The sequence below is a fragment of the Saimiri boliviensis genome, chromosome 9 (assembly GCF_048565385.1).
Source record: "Saimiri boliviensis isolate mSaiBol1 chromosome 9, mSaiBol1.pri, whole genome shotgun sequence".
Lineage (NCBI taxonomy): Eukaryota > Metazoa > Chordata > Mammalia > Primates > Cebidae > Saimiri > Saimiri boliviensis.
This window is the reverse complement of record NC_133457.1, coordinates 20,643,088-20,664,042: the sequence shown is the minus strand read 5'-3', so window position 1 is coordinate 20,664,042 and position 20,955 is coordinate 20,643,088. Positions and strand designations below refer to the sequence as shown.

The 20,955-nt window shown below is 35.9% G+C and overlaps 1 protein-coding gene across 8 annotated transcripts in view; it reads left to right on the top strand.

Moving 5' to 3' along the window:
- VEPH1 (ventricular zone expressed PH domain containing 1) overlaps window positions 1–20,955 on the top strand; it is a 208,390-nt gene that overhangs the window by 9,995 nt on the left and 177,440 nt on the right. For 7 of the 8 annotated variants that reach the window (XM_010335739.3, XM_010335740.3, XM_074405551.1 and 4 more), the window contains exon 3: window positions 17,230–17,445. The exons of the other annotated variant lie outside the window; for it this stretch is intronic. In XM_010335739.3, the coding sequence (XP_010334041.2) occupies window positions 17,230–17,445 (216 nt within the window). The remainder of the gene's footprint in view (window positions 1–17,229; window positions 17,446–20,955) is intronic. 8 annotated transcript variants of the gene reach the window in all.

Sequence of the window (20,955 nt, the reverse complement as noted above, 5' to 3'; positions counted from 1 at the left end):
GTCACTGCTCAAAAACTCTTCTTTTCTCAGGTAATGTCTTTGACAGCAGTTACTCATCCACATCTTTTCCAGAACATTATTCAACTTAGTCTGACTCAAAGCCCAACATGTTCCTGGCACATTTTCATTTTCGGGGTAGGATTTTTGTCCTATTTTCAGACGCTCCTTCCCTCACACTCCTCTGCAAATAAATTGGCGAAAAACACTGATTTTCATCTTCTTAATAGGAAAACAAAACAAAACAGAAATCAAAGATCATTTAAGTTCCCTAAAGCCTACTTCCACTAGAGGTCACTAATGGCTAGTTATTGCTTTTGTTTCCTTCATTAATTGCTTTGTTTCACAGACATGAAATTCAGAATTTTAGGACTGTGACTCAGTTCTGTTATATAGCTCCACTGGTTAACTATTAAGGCTGGCAGGTCCCTTGTCATTAGGATCATCATCCATTCCTTAAATTCTCCAAATAGCATCTCACTCTACCAGGAGGTCTGGAGAGACAGGAGTTCCTGTGTCTTCTTCATTTACTAACTTACCACATCTTACTTCTTCCATTTCTCTATCTGTAACCATGTCATGGAACAGAAGAAAACTGGTAGCTTCTAATTTAAATATATCAAGTTTGAGGTGACCAATGCCAGGAGCTTCTTATCTTACTTTTCTGATTAGTACACTGAATCACCATGCCTGCTCTATGGCTCACTCCCCTGTCGGCTGCGTCCCATCCTTCCCTCACATCCAGCCCCAGCTATTCCTCACTAGGCCTTTCCTAATGACCCTGGATGTCAGTAATCAATTCCACCTCTCAATTTCTCTTCAGAAACATAGAACAGAAAGGGGTCTTCTAAATCTCCTTTTCCAACAACCAGCATAGAAGATTGCTGAAAAATAGGTGGCTTTCTCCTGCACTTGCAATGATGAGAATATGGTGCGTTTCTAGTATTTTTATTTGCTCCTCAATTTCCGTTTGATAAATTGTCCCTTTACATTGCATGAAGCCTTGATGGTGTCTCCATCAAGATTCCCTACTCTTGATGGCCCACTACCCTTCCCTGTCAGGGGTGGTGGAGAGAAGAGGTGAGACACCTGGCCTAAACTTGAAAATCAGAATTTTTTCCCAAGTAATTTAAAGGAAGATATCAACAGAGAGTGATTCATCATGAGGATGGTGCCCTAAAGAAACAGTTCTTTACTTTCTGCCCCTCTGTGTAGCTGCCTTGATCACTGACCCCTTTAAGGCCTGGCACTTCACTTTCTCCTTCAAATATGTGGTCCACTTCTTATCTTTTTATTATTGCTATTATTATTATTATTTGCTATACTTATTCAGACTTTCTCTGTTGCTTATGATCAAAGAACCCTGAGAAAGATATTAGCTGTTTCATTGTTGGGAATTCAAATGGTTAACATGTTCCTCCTCTTAGCTGGATGAAATCTTACTTTGTACTTTCTACCTGTTGTCTCTGTTCTATTCTCTGCCCCCAACAATCAAAAGAGTCTAACCTCTGTTTCTACAAGAAAAACTTTAAACCTTTTGAGGATAAGCACCAGACTTCACCTCTGGCTTGTCTCCTCCCAGCTAAACATCTTAGTATTCTTGGGTTTTGGAGCCTGTGTCAGGGAAAGGTTACACCATCTCATGTTGTAACCCTCAACTGTCACAGCTGGAAAACTCAACTTTGTTGGTACGTGAGAAATGCTATCGAAGTCATGCTATCCAAATACAAGATTTGAAAATATAAATTAGAAAAAGATTCGTAGATTTACAATGAAAATTATAGCTCATATGCATCAGAATGTTGCTCTCCTCAAGTCTGTTTATTCAGTCTTTCTTTGGATAAGAAATATTATTATTGATTAGGTTTCTTACTCTATTAGAATCACATTCCAGCCCTTCCTCCCTGAGATTACATCTAACTCACTTGCAAAGTCATCCATGAAAAGATAATGTCTTGGTTTAGGCCTGTAGCTGGTTAATCCCACTCATACTAGTGGACTTCGTTAGTTTAATCCTCAAAGGTCAATCTTGTTTCTACGTTGTTAGATACTGCTTCATTGAAGCTCCTAAGTACTGCCTACACTCTTAACATCTGGTTACTCTCCTTTGGAATAGTCCTAATTTAAATGATAAATTATTGTAATTTATCATTGCCCAATATTTGGACCCATTGCTTAGAACAGCTACTAATACTTGTCAAATATTCTGTGCTTTTTTACAAATCAGTTGTTCACATTTGTCCTGCGATGTGCTAAGGCATTCAGGTTGAATCAAGACTTGTAATTAGATAAGTTTAAATTTTTTGAAGTGTATTATGCCACATTTTAAATACTGCAAAAAAATATTTTGTCTTTAGGCTCTCATTCCAGAATATCTATGCACTTTAAACATCGTGATTCTGTCAAATATATTACTTTTCACTTTCAGCTTTGTGGAATCCAAAAATTTGGCAAGCAAGCCTCCAACGCTTCCCCCAAAGACACTCACAAAATAATTGAACCTTACTAGACTTTGCTCTCCAGTCCATGTCCTCTTTTTCTACCAGTTATTCCAAAATACTGCTATGGGATGTTTTGCCCTTACGCTTTACTTTGAAAATGTGACTCCTCAACTCAATATCCTCTCCAAGTTCCCAAACATACTTTTAAGTTTTGTCTTTTTATTTCAAGTCCTTTCTAGATCACTTCTACCTGATAATCATTTTTTGTACTAACTTGGCTTTCTTCCCAGACTACTCCAAGTGAGATTGTCTCTTTATGCACTCATCCCCTTCTCCCACCTTTCCATTGGTGCTCACCTCATACCCAACTGATCCACCTGTGTTCCAGTTCTTTTTATTTCTCTTTTAACAATGAAACACACCAGGCACAAAGAATCACCCACTTTAATATGTTAAGTACAATGAAAAAATCCCTGCATGTCTCTTTTTAATCCAGTTCTCCTCCCTTATGGTTCCCAAGGTAACCAATATCCTGTTTGTGTATTTAGCTATGCATGGTTGGTTTTGGTTTTGGTTTTTGCTACGTATGCATGGTTCCAAAGTGAATTACAGCATAGTATTTAGTATTTTTAGACTTTATGTAAATGTTATCATAGGGCTCAAATGATGTTTTTGAGATTTGTCCATATTGGTGCATGTAGTTTCAACTCATTTATTTTTGCTAAGACAGAGTATCCCCTTATATGAATGTGTTACAACGTATCCGTTCTTTTGTTGTTGTTGTTGTTGTTTATATTTATTATTTAAACAGTGCTACAGAAAACATTCTTGTAATTGGCAATTTTGGCCAATTATTCCTTAAGTTCTAAATACTAGTAATTGCCAAGTATTTCTAAAGTACACAATTAAAAGTGAAACAACTGGTTTTAGGGTTTTGTGTACTTGCAACTTTATGATATACCAATGAATTGCTTTCCAATGTGAATGTCCCAGTTTACACACAGAACATCAGTGTATGAAAGTTCCAGTTGCTTTATATCCTCACCAGTGCTTGCTTTGATCAGATTTTAAAAAGTTTTTTGAATCTAAGTGAAGCAGCATATAATTGTTGAAATATACACTCCTCTCATTATTACCAAGGTTGACCATTTTTTCATGTGTTTATTTGCTATTTGCCATTAGTTTTCCTCTGAAGCCTACCACTTTACTTCCAGTGAACTGCCTATTTACGTTTCTTTTTCTTTTTTCTATTGTAGTTTTAAAATCTTATTTTATTAACTTGGAGTATTTTGTGTATTCTTGTATTAGTCCTTTGTCACCTATGCAGGTTGCATATCTCACTCTGACACAAGCTCATTTTGTGGTAAGTCTTGATATCTGGTAGGACAGTATTCCCAAACTTCTTTAACATTGCTTTGTTTTTGTCCTTTAACAATTTTATATTAAGCTTCTCCTATTTTATTAATAATTCTATCAGTATCTTAATTTGGTGTTATATCTATAGATTAATTTGAAGAAAATTAACATCGTTATGTACAGTCTTCATATCTATAGACATTGCATTTCTATCCCTTTATATGTTTTTAAATGTTCAAAGAGGTTTTATATTTTTTCTAAGAATGGTAAGAATATTGTGCATCTTTTGTTAAATGTATGTCTTAATTTTTTCTGACTATAATATTCTTTTTTAAAATTATATTTTTCAATTCTATTTTTAGTTGATTATAACATAAATGATTCTTGTATAGTGTGATCTTATGCCCAGCAAACTCGCTGAACTCTCCTTCTAATCTTAATAATTTGTCTATACACACCTTCCTGTTTATTCAACAAATATTTATTAGGCATCTACTATATTTCAGACAGTGAACTGGATGCTAGGATATAAGAGTAATCAAAAACAAACAAACAAAAAAGCCTCTGAAATCATGCATTTAATTGGTTAAGACAGAAAATAAAGAAATAAATAAGGAAGATATGTAGTGTGTTAGAAGATGGTAAGTGCGTGCTATGCAGAAAATTAAAGCAGAGGGTAATGACAGGGTATTGGAGGCTTGAAATTTTAAATGGGGTGGACAAGGTAGTCCATACTGAGACAAAAGCTGACATTTAAGGAAAACTTGAAGGAGATGAGAGAGCAATACTTGTGGATACCTGGAGGAAATCATTTCAGGCAGAGGAACCATTAAGTACAAAGGTCCTAAGGTTGTAGAAGGGAGTTTCTGAGGTCATTGTGGCTGTACTGGAGGAAATTATTTCAGGCAGAAGAATCATTAAGTACAAAGGTCTTGAGGTTGTAGACTGGAGTTTCTGAGGTCAGTGTAGCTGTAGTGAAGGGAACATGGGGAAAGGGAGATGAGGTTAGGAGAGAAGTGGAGGCAGGATCATTGGAGCCTTGGGCAGCCACTGGAGAGTTCTGGGCAGAAGTAACATTGACTGAGTTTTCTAATCCTGTTTTGGGAATGTTCTGTGAAAAAGCAAGAGTGAAATAAAAAAGGCCAGTTAAGTGGCTACTGAAATAATTCAGATAAGAAGCACTTTGGGAGGCCGAAGGCGGGTGTATCACAAGGTCAAGAGATCGAGACCATCCTGGTTAACATGGTGAAACTCCGTCTGTACTAAAAATACAAAAAATTAGCTGGGCATGGTGGCGCATGCCTGTAATCCCAGCTGCTCAGGAGGCTGAGGCAGGAGAATCGCCTGAACCCAGGAGGCGGAGACTGCGGTGAGCCGAGACCGTGCCATTGCACTCCAGCCTGGATAACAAGCAAAAAACTCTGTCTCAAAAAAATTAAATAAATAAATAAATAAATAAATAAATAAATAAATAAATAAAAGAAGCAGCAGGGATTCTGACCATCATGGAGCAGTGGTGGTGGTAAGAAGTGTTCAGATGATCCTGGATATACTTTGAAGATAGAACCAACAGGATTTGCTGAAGCAGTGTGTGTGATGGAGAGAAAGAGAGAGAGAAAGAGAAACAGAGAGAGAAAGAGAAACAGAAAGAGAACTTGAAGATTTTTGGCTTGAAAAACTAGCATGATAAAATTGTCAAGTAAGATGAAGATGACTAAGGAAGGAAGGAATTTGGAGAGGGAGGGTGAGGGAAAGGGAATGTAGGAAGAATCACAAGTTCCACTTTACATGTGTAAAATCTGAGCTGTCAGAATTCTGCATGGAGATGTGCAAGTATTCTATGTATGGGTCTGGAGCAGGAGAGAAGTCTGGGCTAACCATTATGATTTTGGAACTTGTCAGCCTTGAAAGTCAGCAAGATCACCAAGGGAGTGAGTGCAAACAGAAAGTAAAAAGTCCAAAGATTGAGCCCAGTGCCCACAAGTCAAGGAGATAACGAAAGACTAGGAAAATAACCTGAGAAGAAATAGCGAGTGAAAAAAGAAGAAAGTCAGAAAGTCATGGTGTCCTGAATGCCAGATGAATAAACTGTTCTAAGTACAGAGTTATGTCAAATGCCACTGATTGGTCAAGTGAGATTTGTCAAGATTTGTCACTGATTGGTCAAGACTGAGCACTGACTGAGGCTCAGACACGTGAAGGTCATTATGACCTGACAAGAGCTGTTGTCACTGGATGGGCCAGACCGAAAGCCAGATTGGAGTAGTTCCAAGACAGTGGAAAGAGAAGAAATGAAGAAAATGAGCAGTGACAACCCAGGGCATTTTCCCATAAAGAGCAGAGAAATGGGCTGGTATTTAGAAAGAATGGGATGGGGAGGGAGGAGAGAATCAAGAAAAAATATGTTTTAAATGAGAGAAGCACATTCCTGGATTTTTTTTTGGTAATTCATCACTTTAAAATAATTATGGTTTTGTTTATTCCTTTCCAAGCTTTATTTTGTTATTTGATTTCTTTGTCTCATATCCTGACTAGGTGTTCAGAACTAGATTGAATAGATTGAATTATCCTTCTCTCCTTTTATTTAAAGAGAGTTTTCTGACTTCTTAGTGTAAGCATAATGTTTGCTCCAGGCTTTTGGTTAATGCTCTTTATCAGATTAAGGAGGTTCCCATTTATTCTTGTTTTTCTAAGAATTGTTTAATTTTATCAACTGATTTTTCTATCCTCTTGAGATAATCCTATTTTCCCCTTTAATCTGTTAATGTAGTGAATTACAGTAATAGATTTTTAAAATATAGAGATATTATTGTATTCCTGGAGCAAAATAAAATTTATTGTTTATTTTAAAGCATTTAAAAATTTTGTTTGCTATTTTTAAAGAAGTTTTAGAACTATGCTTATATATGAGATTGGTCCTTAAATGTCCCTTTTCCACTGTCTTTACCTGGCTTTGCTATCAAGTTATACACAGTGGCTTCATAAAATGAGTTGAGAAATGTTTCCACATTTTCTGTTATCTGCAAGAGTTTTGTAATATCATGATGACCTAATCCTCAAAGATTTCATAGAACACTGTAAAACTCTCTGGCACCATAAATCTGTGTATTTTGATTTTTAAACTACTGATTCAATCTCTTTGAGGAAAATTAGAAATTTTCTTCAGTCACTTTTGGTAAAGTATATTTTCTAAGCAATTTATATCTTATCTGAGTTTTCAAGTTTATTAGCATCAAATTCAAATTGTTTGAATTATTCTTATTTTTTCTGTAGCATCTGTATTTAAATATATGTTTCATTAATATTTTATCAATATTTTCAAAGCTTTGTCTTCTACTTTTTAAAGTTTTGGTTTATTGATCATCTATATAAGATCTTTTCAAAATCTTATTAATTTCTTTTTAAGTCTTTACTACTTTACTTTCTGTGCTTTCTCTGGCTTTATTCTGCTGTTCTTTTTCTAATCTCCTCAATTGTATAATTAGGATATTGATGATTTTAACTTTCTTATTTTCCAATATAACCATGCAAGACCATACATTTCTTGCTAAGTAACATTTAGCATCATTCTACAGGTTTTGAGATATGTTTTTATTGTAAATTTTAAATATTTTCTTAGTTTTATTGTGAATTCCTCTGACTCACAGGTGATTTGGAAGTTAGTCTTAATTTTCCCAAGAATTTTATAATCTTTTTGTTGTTAAGTGAAATCTTAACTGCATATAGTCAGAGAACGTAAACTGCATGATACCCGTTATTTGGAAGTAGTTGATACTTGCTTTGTTACAGAGTTTATGGCTAATATGTGTAAATAATAATAGCTAATACTTTTGTAGCACTTACTGTGTGCCAGAAACTGTTCTAAGAGCTTTTCACACATTAATATATTTATTCCTTTCAGTAAATTTTTGAGGTAAGTATACTAAATTCCCATTTTATACATGAGGAAACAGGCATAGAAAGGCTAATAATGTAACTTGACCAAGGTTTTATAGCTAGTAAGTACCAGAACCAAAAATTAAGCCCAGAATGTGACTTCAGAAACTATTTTTAGCCACCACACTATGCTGCCTCTTTAAATGTTTAATTTGTGCTTGATGATCTGTACATGTGCCCCAGAACTTAAAAGTATAACCAAAAAAAAAGTGCTTGAAAGGAATTTGTATTCCCTAATTATTGTATAAAGTAATATCTATACTATTAGATATTAAATATGTCGATTAAAGAACTCTTGTTAATGATATAGTTTAAATTTTGTATATCCTCAATAAGTTTGCAGTTGTTTGGACTATCAGTTACTAACAGATTTTTTTACATTTTCTATTATAATTTTGGGTTTGTCACTTGTAATTTTGTCAAGCTTGCCTTTATAAATTTAGGGGCTCTTTTATTATGTATACATAAGTTAAAGATTGGTATTTCTTTCTTGGAGAACTTTTCTTTTCATTAGTATATACTGAGCATTTTTATACCTAATAAGTTTTGCCTGTTTTCTTTGGAGTAGTAGTTATCTATTTTTTCTTTGTCTATCGTTTTACTTTTACCTTTCTATGTCATTATGACTTAAACATAATTTATAAATGTTATATAAGTAGATTTTTGAAATAATCCAAATAGAAAATATCCATCTTTTAATTGACAAATTTAGTCAACTCACACTTGCTGTGATAAGCAATATATTTGGATGTATTTCTTCATTTTATTTGTATTATATTTTCTGATTTTTTCATGTTTATTTTTATCTTTTTCTCTGAAAAATTTTAATTGATTTTTAATCATTTTATTTTCTGCCACTCTTAAGGCTAGTGGTTTGAAGATTTGTATTCTACTTCTATTATTTTAATATAGTTGCCTTTAACATTTTAGCAAACATACTCATATTTCATCAATTTTAAGATAGACACTTTCCCATGTTAATGTCTCTGAAATAAATATATGTTTTATAATTGATGACAATCTTCCAATTGCTGTTGGCCAGACAGTAGTCATACATAGCTGTCATGGCCTACATGTGCAGGAACTTGTCATACTGTTCTTCATATTGTTATTATTGTAACTGAAATAGATGCATTGTTGTTCCTACCCATGCTGAGTTAAATATCCATTTTAAATGTTTTCAAAACTATTAGATTATAATGTGGCACTGAAACAGAAACTTATTGTGTATGCAGAAAGGCATGCAGAGATAGCATCTTTGTATATAAGTTTTATATTAGTGAACCAAATATTCATCATTGGGGGAATGACAGCAATTCCACATTTTCTTGCAAAAGAATAACTGAGGGCACTATATGGAACCTAAAAAATATATACATTTTGTTATTGAGATATTGGTAAAAGATTATCTATTACACTATAATAAGTAATGCAATTGAGGGCAGGAGAAATGGACAATTCTTTTAGAAGAGATGAAAGAAACTTCAAGGAAATGAGAGTCTGGTGTGCTCAATTAATATCCTGTATAGGACTCTCTTGGGGACATTATGCCCCTCACAGTTTAATTGGCAGTCTCTTCTCTTTCTTCCTAACATGAAATAATCCTAGATCTTCTCATTGATGCCGTCTTACATTTGATTAATTACAGTAACTATGTCTAAAGTTATTCAGGAACTCTGTTCTCCTCCTATTCCTAGAAGGACGTTGGAATACTTTAATGTCCATCTTACATGTTATTAATCAGCACTTTTATTTACCTTGTGTAATACTCCTGAAACTATTCTTTTAAATGACAGGCTTTAAAATATATAGAGAGAGTCAACCTTTGCTTAAAGTACCTAATATTTCCTTGTTTCTTTTTTCACCTTTTTTTTTTTTTTTTAATTGACTTTCTTTTTTGTTTGGAAGATTGCAATTGGAAGATTATCCTGAATCCAAGTTCTTGTTTTCTGAATACATTTTTAAAGTATCTTCAGCCAGTGCAGTGGCATGTCCCTGTAGTCCCAGTTACTCAGGATGCTGAGGCAAGAGGATCATTTGAGGCAGGAGTTTGAGGCTGCAGCATGCTCTAATTGCAACTGTGAGTAGCCACTGTACTCCAGTCTGGGCAACATGCAAGACCCCATCTTTGGGGAAAAGAAAGTCCCTTCAGTGAAGGTCTGTTAATGATAAACTCTCTCAGTGTTTGTTTTTCTTTAAAAAAGGCCTTATTTTTGCCCTTAATTTTGAATAATTCGCTGAATATGCACTTCTAGATTGGCAGCCATTTTATTTCTCAGTAGTTTCTATTGTTGCTGTCATGAAATGTGGTTTCAGTTTACTTCCCATTTCTTTATACCAAATCTACTTTTCTATTTATTTTCCCTGTGCCTTTGGTGTTCTATGGTTTCACTATTATCTGTCTAGATATGGTTTTATTTGTATTTTTCTACTCAATCCTTATTGTCTTTTGTGAGTTTGAGGATTTTATGTCTTTTTTCAATTTTGTAAAGTTCTTAAACTTTTTCTCAAATATTGTCTTTTACATCTAGTCTTTCCCTTGAGAAATTGTATTTATTCACTCAGTTGTGCACCCAACAAAGTACTGAGTACACACTCTCTTCTAGCAATATTCTAGGCATTGAGAACATAGTAGTACAATAAAAGAACAGACAAAATCATTGCCCTCAGATCCATCATATTCTATCCTATTTTATCTTCCATATTTTTTGATTTTTTATATTTTCCATCTTCATATTATTTATGAAGAAGATATGTTATTTTATTTTCTAGCTCTATCTTTCAATCCATTAGGTCTTTTTCTTAACTTAATCCATCCACTGTTTCTTCCATCTACTGAGGTTTTAATTTCTAGAAGTTTCTTTTTTAAAAACAAAATTTCTGGTTTTTAAAAAAGTGACTTGGTCGTTTTTAATAAAAAGAAATATTCTTTATACATTGACTGATTTTGAATATATGATTTTATAATTTGAGGTCAATAATTTCATTACCTGAAATTTTTAAATATCTAATCTGCTCTGTGTTTAATCTGCTTACATGTGCCCATACTGGTTTATTTTCTTGGATGTTTTGTAATATTAGATTTTTATGTTCAGCATAAATAAGATTTTAGTTGTGTAAGTACTGAATGGCCTGGATTGAGTGTGTTATCTTCAAATTGGTTTATATTTGCTTCTGCGAGGAATCCCAGCAATATTGTCAGTTCTGAGCTCACTTGTTGTTAGTGGTGGTGACATCTTGGCTTTGGAGATTCTTGAAGTGATAAAATAAATGATATAATGTGTCATTATATACACATAATGTATGTGTATGTATGTGTGTGTGTGTATGCTTTTAAAAGTAGAAAGAGTGATGAAAATATAAAGGATTATTAGTATGGATGCCAATGTACATATATATGTGTTATACATACATATATATGTATGTATATATGTATGTACAAATATGTATATGTATGTATATATGTATGCATATATGTATAAATATACACACACACATATATACATACATACACACATATATTTCAAAAGAACAGGGTATTTTCTGGAATGCAAGTCAGAAAAACCCTAATTGTAAAGCTGACCCCTCACCAAAAATCTTTTTTTCTTTTCTTTTTTTTTTAATTGCATTTTAGGTTTTGGGGTACATGTGAAGAACATGCAAGATTGTTGCATAGACACACTCGTGGCAGTGTGATTGCTGCCTTCTTCCCCATCACCTATATCTGGCATTTCTCCCCGTGCTATCCCTCCCCAACTCCCTACCCCCTGCTGTCCCTCCCCTATTTCCCCCCAACAGACCCCAGTGTGTAGTGCTCCCCTCCCTGTGTCCATGTGTTCTCATTGTTCAACACCCGTTTATGAGTGAGAACATGCGGTGTTTGATTTTCTGCTCTTGTGTCAGTTTGCTGAGAATGATGGTTTCCAGCTTCATCCATGTCCCTACAAAGGACACGAACTCATCGTTTTTGATGTTTGCATAGTATTCCATGGTGTATATTTGCCACATTTTCCCTGTCCAGTCTATCATCAATGGGCATTTGGGTTGGTTCCAGGTCTTTGCTATTGTAAACAGTGCTGCAATGAACATTCGTGTGCACGTGTCCTTATAGTAGAACGATTTATAATCCTTTGGATATATACCCAGTAATGGGATTGCTGGGTCAAATGGAATTTCTATTTCTAGGTCCTTGAGGAATTGCCACACTGTCTTCCACAATGGTTGAACTAATTTACACTCCCACCAACAGTGTTAAAGTGTTCCTATTTCTCCACATCCTCTCCAGCATCTGTTGTCTCTGGATTTTTTAATGATCGCCATTCTGACTGGCGTGATATGGTATCTCAATGTAGTTTTGATTTGCATTTCTTTGATTACCAGTGATGATGAGCATTTTTTCATATGTTTGTTGGCCTCCTGTATTCAGTTATGCCACAAAAATGGCTTAAAATTTTTTTTGTCCTTATGAATATTTGTTAAAGGAAACAGTTAACTGTTCTGTTAAGGATGAAGTACTACCCTCCAAGGGGCAGTACACATACTAAAACAGTGACCATTGTATGATACTGTATTCCCTGCAGGTAGAATACATGAGCCCAACAGCCCAGTCACCTCAGGTTCTTTGTGTCAAGAGACCAACAGATTAAGAAAGGAGTCACCAGCCTGGCAGGAGTAATTGGCTATGATCATTAGGAGACAGTAGGCTGCCATAATACAATGGAGCATCTCTTGGTACTCCCTTGCCCAATTTTGATGGTAAATGCACAATGGAGCAGTCACAGCCTGAGAAAGGAATGGAGTCCAGGGACTCAGACCCCTTAGGAAAGAGCATCTGAGTACCTCAACTGGGAAGCAAACAGAGGTGCTAGCTGAAGATGAAGGAAATCCAGAATGAGTGGTAGAGGAGGACACTGCATTTGTCTTCTTATGTGATAAATAATTATCACGTACTTAGTGGCTCAAGGATTAGTGTTGAAAAACTTCCTTGCAAGCCTGTTCCATTGATTCGTCAGTCTCGCAGTGTTGGGGTGGAGGCAGAAGGGGTTATGGTAAGCAATAGAACCGGTGAGTCCCATAATCCTTTGCCTACTGCTGGACATCCTTTGCTATAAAATGGTTCTTTGGTTTTATGCAGTGTTATGCAGAATCCTATGTCAGCAGACCAAATACTCTGTGATTCCTCAAATAGGGAATCAGGCTTAAGCCCTGTGGGCAGAAAGGACAAACCCAACCCTGGATTACATGTAAATTCTGCTCAATATGATTGATGTCTCTTCCAGGTGGAAAAAGTCTAATGTAAATAATTAGCCACCAAGTGATTGATTTGTTTCCTTAAAGATGGTGCCATTCTGAGGAGTCAGCAGGGTCCTCTGTTGCTGGCAGATTTCACATCAAGGCAGTGCTGGATGATGCCTAGCCTCTATCACTCTCCATGGCTACTCCATTTATGTGCCAACTGGATCACACTGGAGTGACTGATGACAGAGGCTTGGATGATGTCATTTGGCTGAGTCATTCTCTCTGCTTTGTGGTCTAGTGCCTCTTGTGTAGTGAATGTTCTTGTGAGCATAAAAGAAGTTTATACTTTATATCCAATTCCACGTGTTGATCCATGCTTCTTACCCAGAGCTCCTTATTTCCAATTTCTCAATCTTTCTTTTTTCAGGCCCTTGGCCATTCAGCCAAGCCATTTCTCTTGCCACACAAAATTAATGATCAGGTGCATGGCTGAAGCTCTGACCATTGGGAGAATGTTCCCTCGCTTTTGTCTTTCAGGGTCACCCCCTGAGTAGGTCTATACATAAGAAGTCAAATTTTGAATTGCACCTACATACCCAGCCAGAGCATTAGTAAATCAAGTTGAGACATTTTTCTCCTCTGTCTGCTGGTTGTAAGGGAACACCTCATGTGGCCGTTAAGTGTCACCTGAGTGCAAGATGTTATTTCTATAGTGATTGATGACACAGAGATCCGGGTCACTTGCTCACACAGCTTATTTGTACACTCTGGCCTTGTTCATGTCTGATCCAAAGTGTACCACTTCCTAGTAAAATACTTGAACTTCAAAAGTTAAAAAAAAAAAAAAAACCCACAAGCATAATATGAGCTAATATGCCATATTTAAGGCCAAATGTATCTATCATGTCGTATTTTTTTTAAAAAAGACTTTTAGATTGGACCACCAGGCAAAATCCAGCAAGCAAGAGACATATATTTAATGAAATGATTTAGAAAATGTAAAAATAGGCTGGACATGAAGGCTCACACTTATAACCCCAGCACTTTGGGAAGCCAAGGTGGGGAGGATCACTTGAGCCTGAAAGTGCAAGACCAGCCAAACAAAAGTAGCAAGACTCCATTTCACAAAAATAAATATTTAAAAAATTAGCTGGGCATTGTGGCATGCACCTGTAATCCTAGCTATTCAGGAGGCTGGGATAGGAGGAATGCCTGAGCCCAGGAGGTCGAGGCTACAGTGAGCCACGATGGCACCACTGCACTCCAGCCTGGGTGGCAGAGAGAGCCTGTCTGAAAGAAAACAATAATTAAGAATTAGAAAATCTAAAATAAAAAGATGCAAAATTAAACAATGATTTACTTGAGTATAAAATACATGTGAATAACTGAAATTAAAGCAAATAATTTTGTTGTTTACCACAAAATCATATCACATATTCAAACCCAATATATAAGCTATTTCTTTTTTTTTTTAATGCATCATGCCAAATTAGTAGATAAAGCACAGCAAATGATCCTTTGATATAGAAAATCAGTGCTGAGTCAAAACTAATCCTCTTTGCTTAAAATTGTGAGAAGCAGTTTGCCCACTCATTTGCTAAGGCAGGGCCCTCTGTTCTCAAATGAAGAGCTGTGAAGTCTACATGTAGCTCCACCATGCTTAAATTGTTGATTATGATAGGATGGTTTGGGCTCAGATGGTGAACAAAGACTTACTTCTGTATGCCCTATATATGAGGCATATTTTTTACTATTGAAAATCATTGAATAATGCTACTAAATTGTTTCCTATAAAGTTATATAAAAAGGATTAACAACCATTCATTTGCTGCAATATAGGCTTGTAAAAGAACTTTTGAAAATAAGAATAAAATAGTCAAATGATATGAGGAAAAGGTAAACCAAAAGAAACAGGGATCATGATCTTTATGTCAGATAAGAAAAATTTCATGCCAAAAAGCACTAAATAAAATAAAGGCACTTTGTATTTTTAATGGATTCCGTTCACAAGAGTTATAAAGATTAAGAATATCTATACATTAAATTACATAGAAATACAATTAATAAAACAAAACCTCCAGGAGATACCAGTAAAAACAGACACATTAGTTGCAGGAAATGTTAATTCACTTCTGTTGGGCCACATAAAGGTCAAATAATAAGTAAGATTATAGAGAGCATAAATCTTCCAAAATCCTTTTATGGAATTAGCATAAAATTGATATTAACCTGACAAACATATCGATGCGAAACATTTTAAATAAAATATTAAAAACAAAATTTAGCAGCACATTAAAAAAATCATTTCCCAAGATCCAGTACAACATGTTCCAGGAAAGCAAAGTTAACTAATATTGGGAAATTTGTTTCTGTAATTTATCATATTGATATATCTAAGAGCAAAAATATTTGACATATCTATAGATGCTAAAAAGGCATTAATGAAATTCACATTTTATTCTTTATTTAAAAATAAACTCAATAAAATAGCAGTATATTGATACCTCTTTAATATTGTAAATTATAATATTATAAAATCCCTCACTCAAAAAGCCAGCATAATGCTTGCTAGAGAAATAAAATCAAATATGTAAATTTTAAATATAGAAAGTGATGTATTTTATATGATTTAAAACATTTACTGTATTTTTTTGTTTTTGTTTTTGACCATAAAATTTTATGCCAAAAACCAAGAAACAAAACTGGGAACTAAGCTAGCATTCTTGTTCTAATCATTTTAATGTGAAATAACATGGAATATTCTAGCCAACATAATAAGCCATGGAATACATAAAACATATAGATCTCAGAAAGGCTGCATAAAACACAAAAATCTTCTTAGAAAACCCAAGATAATGAATTGAAAATTTATCATAATTAAGTATAGTTGAGCTATATAGCTAGTTACAAAATAAATACAAAAATCAAGATGTTATGGCTCTCACCTGTAATCTCAGCACTTTGGGAGGCCGAGGCGGGCGGATCATGAGGTCAGGGGATCCAGACAATCCTGGCTAACATGGAGAAAACCCATCTCTACTACAAATGCAAAAAATTAGCCAGGTGTGGTGGCACACACCTGTAGTCCCAGCTACTCAGGAGGCTCAGGCAGGAGAATCACTTGAACCCGGGAGGCAGAGGTTGCAGTGAGCTGAGATCTCACCACTGCACTCCAGCCTTGGTGACAGAGCGAGACTACATCCAAAAAAAAAAAAAAAAGACAGAGAGAGAGAGAGAGAGAGAGAAAGCAATAGGTTCGTTTAATCAGCAATAAGCTAATTAAAAGTTCTAATGAGAAAAAAAAAACCAAGTATTTTGTTAACAACAAAAAGGCATAAAATATACTAGGAAACACAGTTAAAAATTTGTGAAACTCAATAGCAAAGACATGGTGTCAACCTAAATGCCCATCAGTGGTACACTGGATAAAGAAAATGTGGTATATATACAGCATGGAATATTATGCAGCCATAAAAAAGAACGAGATCATGTTCTTTGTAGGAACATGGATAGGGTTGGAGGCCATTATCCTTAGCAAATTAACGCAGGAACAGAAAAACAAATACTGCATGTTGTCATTTATTAGTGGGAGCTAAATGATAAGAACACATGGACACACAGAGGGAACAACACACACTGGGGCCTATCAGGGGATAGAAGGTGAGAGGAAGGAGAGGATCAGAAAAAAAATTCCCATTATTTGTGACAAATTCCCATTATTTGTCAGTAAAGATGGTCAGGTATTTGAAGGAGAATTAAAATAGGGGAATGGAGGAAAACCTGGTTGGGGAAAGCTAAAATGGGTCTTGTAGTTTTTTGAGTTGAAAAGGGAGAGATGAAATGATGTGTTACGTTATGTCCAGAGAGAGGGAGAAAACTAATAAGGGAAAATCGAGGGGTAATTTGAAACATTTCACAAAAGCGGCTGAAATGTCAGAGTAAAAAGTAACCCCTGCCTGTAATGCACTTAGAAACTGAAATAGTCTAAAGATTAAACCTATTTGCAAGTGAATGGTTAAGCTCCTATGGATTCTCAGGGATCCCTGTCTAGGTGATAGTTTTAGCATGTTTGCATATCTGCCTCTTCCACAAGATTAGGATCTCCAAGGAAGAAAGCCTTTTTCTGTATTAGGCTTTACACCCTCACCCCTTAGCACACAGCCTGGTGCACCCGTTTTCTAAATGACTGAGTTAGTATTTTGTCCTTTGAAGGATAACTTTCTAGAGTATTACTTAACATGAAGATTTTCTTTCCAAACAGGATTACCAAACCAATAACAATGACCAGGCAGTAGTTGAAATCTGTATCACGAGAATCACAACAGCCATCAGAGAGACTGAGTCCATTGAAAAGCATGCAAAGGCCCTTGTGGGGCTCTGGGACTCCTGCTTGGAACATAACCTGAGACCCTTTGGGAAAGATGAAGATACTCCTCATGCAAAAATTGCATCTGATATCATGAGTTGCATTTTACAGGTATGTCAGTGCTCAACATCAGGCTATTTGATACTGAGTTGGCAGCCTAGGTGAACCTGTGATGTCTCTGAACCAAGAGCCAATGCTTCTGTGGCATTTAGATACTATAAAAAGACACCACAAGCCATCAATAGTGAAGCTGGGAGGGCTGGTAATTAATAAACTGAGAAAGTTCTATAGAGCTCCTGCTACATGCAAGCCACACGGCAGGGAATTCAAGTAATACCACTGGAAGCCTCTAATCTGGAGAGCATACATATAAAAAGTTAACAATAAAGCAATATGTGCCAAGACCCACAGGAGGAGTACTAGAAAATTCAGAAGAGGAGATCTCTTTCATCCAGGGAGAACACAGTGGAAGCAAAAATGAACTGAGGGGCAGTGAGCTCGGGATACAGCAGGGAAAGTAACTAAGTCATTTCAAACATATGTATTGAGAATTTTTCATGACGATATTTGCCTGTTCTGACCACAGTTAATTCTTTCCTCTGGTGTAAATGTGAATTTGGAGTTTTGGCTCAGCCACTAACGAGTTGTAACACTGCAACGTTGGGCAGGTCTCTTAACTTCTTAAGCCACGGGGTTCTCCCTGTAAAGCGCAGGTTAAATGACACTGTCCATGACAAATTTACCAACCAGTGATATTGATAGCTGTTTCTCAAAAAAATAATTTTATGATCAAATAAGTTGGGAAACAATTCAATTTTTCCCCTCTGAGTGATCACGATGGCATATGAAAGGTTCTGTAAAGTCCTACAATAAAGAAAGCTGGCTAACTTTGTTTAGGCCAACATTTTCCAATCTGATTTCACCATGGAACCTCCTTTCTCCTCCCCACTCCCAACACAACACTTTTGAACATCCCTCAGAACCTGTGTTCCACTGAGCACAGGTCAGGAAAATCTGGTTCTGTTAAAATGCTTAGCAGTGCATGCGGCAGCTGATATTAGCATCCTTTATTTTCTTCCTTTTCCCCCCACAGTTGTTTATGATTAACTGGATCATATTTTATCTGTCTGATCAGTCTAAGAATCGGTCGACTGAACAAAAGACTCCTCATGCACCACCACACTGTGTCTCCTTCATCCCCAGGGTTTAGGATGGGTGGGGAGAAAATGGGGATTGCAGCAAAATTAACAAAAGATGAATAGTGCTTGATGGAACAACAAAGACCCAATGCATTTGCTCTTCATTGGTTATCTTGGTATATTATTGATATTTATCAGAAACATAGATTATTTCACCCCAATGTGCACCTTAACAAACATTCAAACAATTTAAGCATCCTATCCCACTCCCCCTGCAGGCTCAAAACCATTGGCCTAGACTTTAGGACAGTGCTATCCAATAGAACTCTAATGTAAGCCACAAACAGGAGCCAAATATGTAATTTTAAATGTTCTTGGCCGGGGGTGAGTAGGGGAACAGTAGTGAAGAGGGAGAAAAAGAATACAAATATATTAATTACCACTGAATTATACACTTAAAAATTGTAAAGATGGTAAATTATATATGTATATTTTATCTCAATTTAAAAAATTAAAAAGGAAAATATTCTAGGAGCCACTTAAGTAAAAAGAAAGATGAAATTGATTTTAATAATATATTTCCTCAACCCATTATATTCAAAATAGTATTATTTCAACATACACTCAATATAACAATTTTTTTTTTTTTTTTTTTTTTTTTTTTTTTTTTTTTTTGAGATGGAGTCTTACTCTATCACCCAGGCTGGAGTGCAGTTGCGCAATCTTGGCTCACTGCAACCTCCACCTCCTGGGTTCAAGCTATTCTCCTTCCTCAGCCTCTTAAGTAGCTATGACTACAGGTGCCCACCATAACGTCCAGCTAATTTTTATATTTTTAGTAGAGACAGGGTTTCAGCATATTGGCCAGGCTGGTCTTGAACTCCTGAACCTGTGATTCATCATTTTTTTAAGCAATTCTTACCTATCTGATGTGCATTTTAGTGCATTACTAAATGAACTGGTCATACTTCAGATGGTCAGGAGCATCCCATGGTCAGTAGCACCTGTGTTGACACAGTTCTAGAGTAATCAGAGCAAGTTTTCTGGGTGAAGTTCATGTTTGGAAGGGTTATGAGCAGTGAGCAGGAATTTCACTAGATAAGACAAAGGAGAGCCAGAAGACATTCTATGCAGAAAAACAGCTTGTGCAAAAGTACAGATTTGTGAAATAAGACTCAGATCAGAGAATTATAAGCATGCTACCTTTCCAAAATGTCCAGAATTCTAACATGTATGTTAGATGGATGTTTTATTCTGAGTAAAGTATTATGTCTCTTACTTAAAAGGGATGGGGTATGATGTAGGGAATTAAATGCTTTTGAGAAATTGAAATGCTAAACTCACTGATGATCAAGACTTAATGTAAAAGAGTTTGTAAGATTGTTGAGAGCACGGTTCGGAGGTCAAGGGCTGATATTTTGGGAAGTGACAGAGAAAAGGCCTGAAGGCTAGTAGGCTCCTTGGTTAAGAGGGACAAGTCAGGCAGAGAAATGTGTAAGTCCAACATACAGGGCGGTGTAGGCATGGGGTGTCCATTGCAGGCCCTCAGAAGGAGGCAAAATCCACTAAAATGTAAAGTAGGAAGGCCTAAAGGCAAAGTTGTTTTCAGCATAGTTCAGCATCTTATCTTGGCTACCCCTGGGAGTCCCAGAAAGTCAGCCCCAGGAACCAAAGGCAAAGCTGTGGTCATAGCATTTATATTTAGCTTTCATCAAATTTTAAAGGGAAGTTTTTGGCTTCCAGTAAACATTGAAGGGATGATTTTGTATTACTTCTAATTTATGTTCCTGTGGGGAATGTGTAGAAATCCAAATGACTCATTTTGTTCTATTTTTTCAGTAAAATGAAACAATAGACCAACTTTCAAAAGTTAGGCACTCAGCATTTTTAGCTTTACACAAAATGGAAGGAAAACAAATAAACAAAAAATGAGTGATTTGTTTTCCACCCATCCCATCCTCCAGATAAGCAACCCAGGGTCCTATTTTCTGATCAAGCAGAGGCCCAGTCATTCTTTTCTTCTCTAACCCTTGGCTTCATTTGATTTCTTTTTTCTGGCCACTTGATTGTCATTTTAAGCTAAATGTGTGTACACACACACACACACACACACCCCTACACACACTTTTCTTTTTGTCCCCCAGATTTCCTCTTGTCAGCCTATATGCAAACCTGCTTCAGGTGACCATTCCTTTTCCTTTTTTAGTTGGTAATTATACCTCTTTTCTTGGTCCCTAAATTTATGAACTTGCCACATTTACCTTAAAATAACCTTTAAAATTCCAGAACTCACCTTCGACTCTTTCCTCAATACAAAATCAGTACATATATGGGGCATGCACTTGTGAGTTTGTTTCTGGCCTTGGGCCATGTGTTTCTGTACATCCTGTGTCCTTAAACAAGTCTCTCAACTTATGTATAAAACAGAGAATTGAACCAGATCACCTTCCATGTCATCTCCCAGTCTGAAATTTTGACTCCC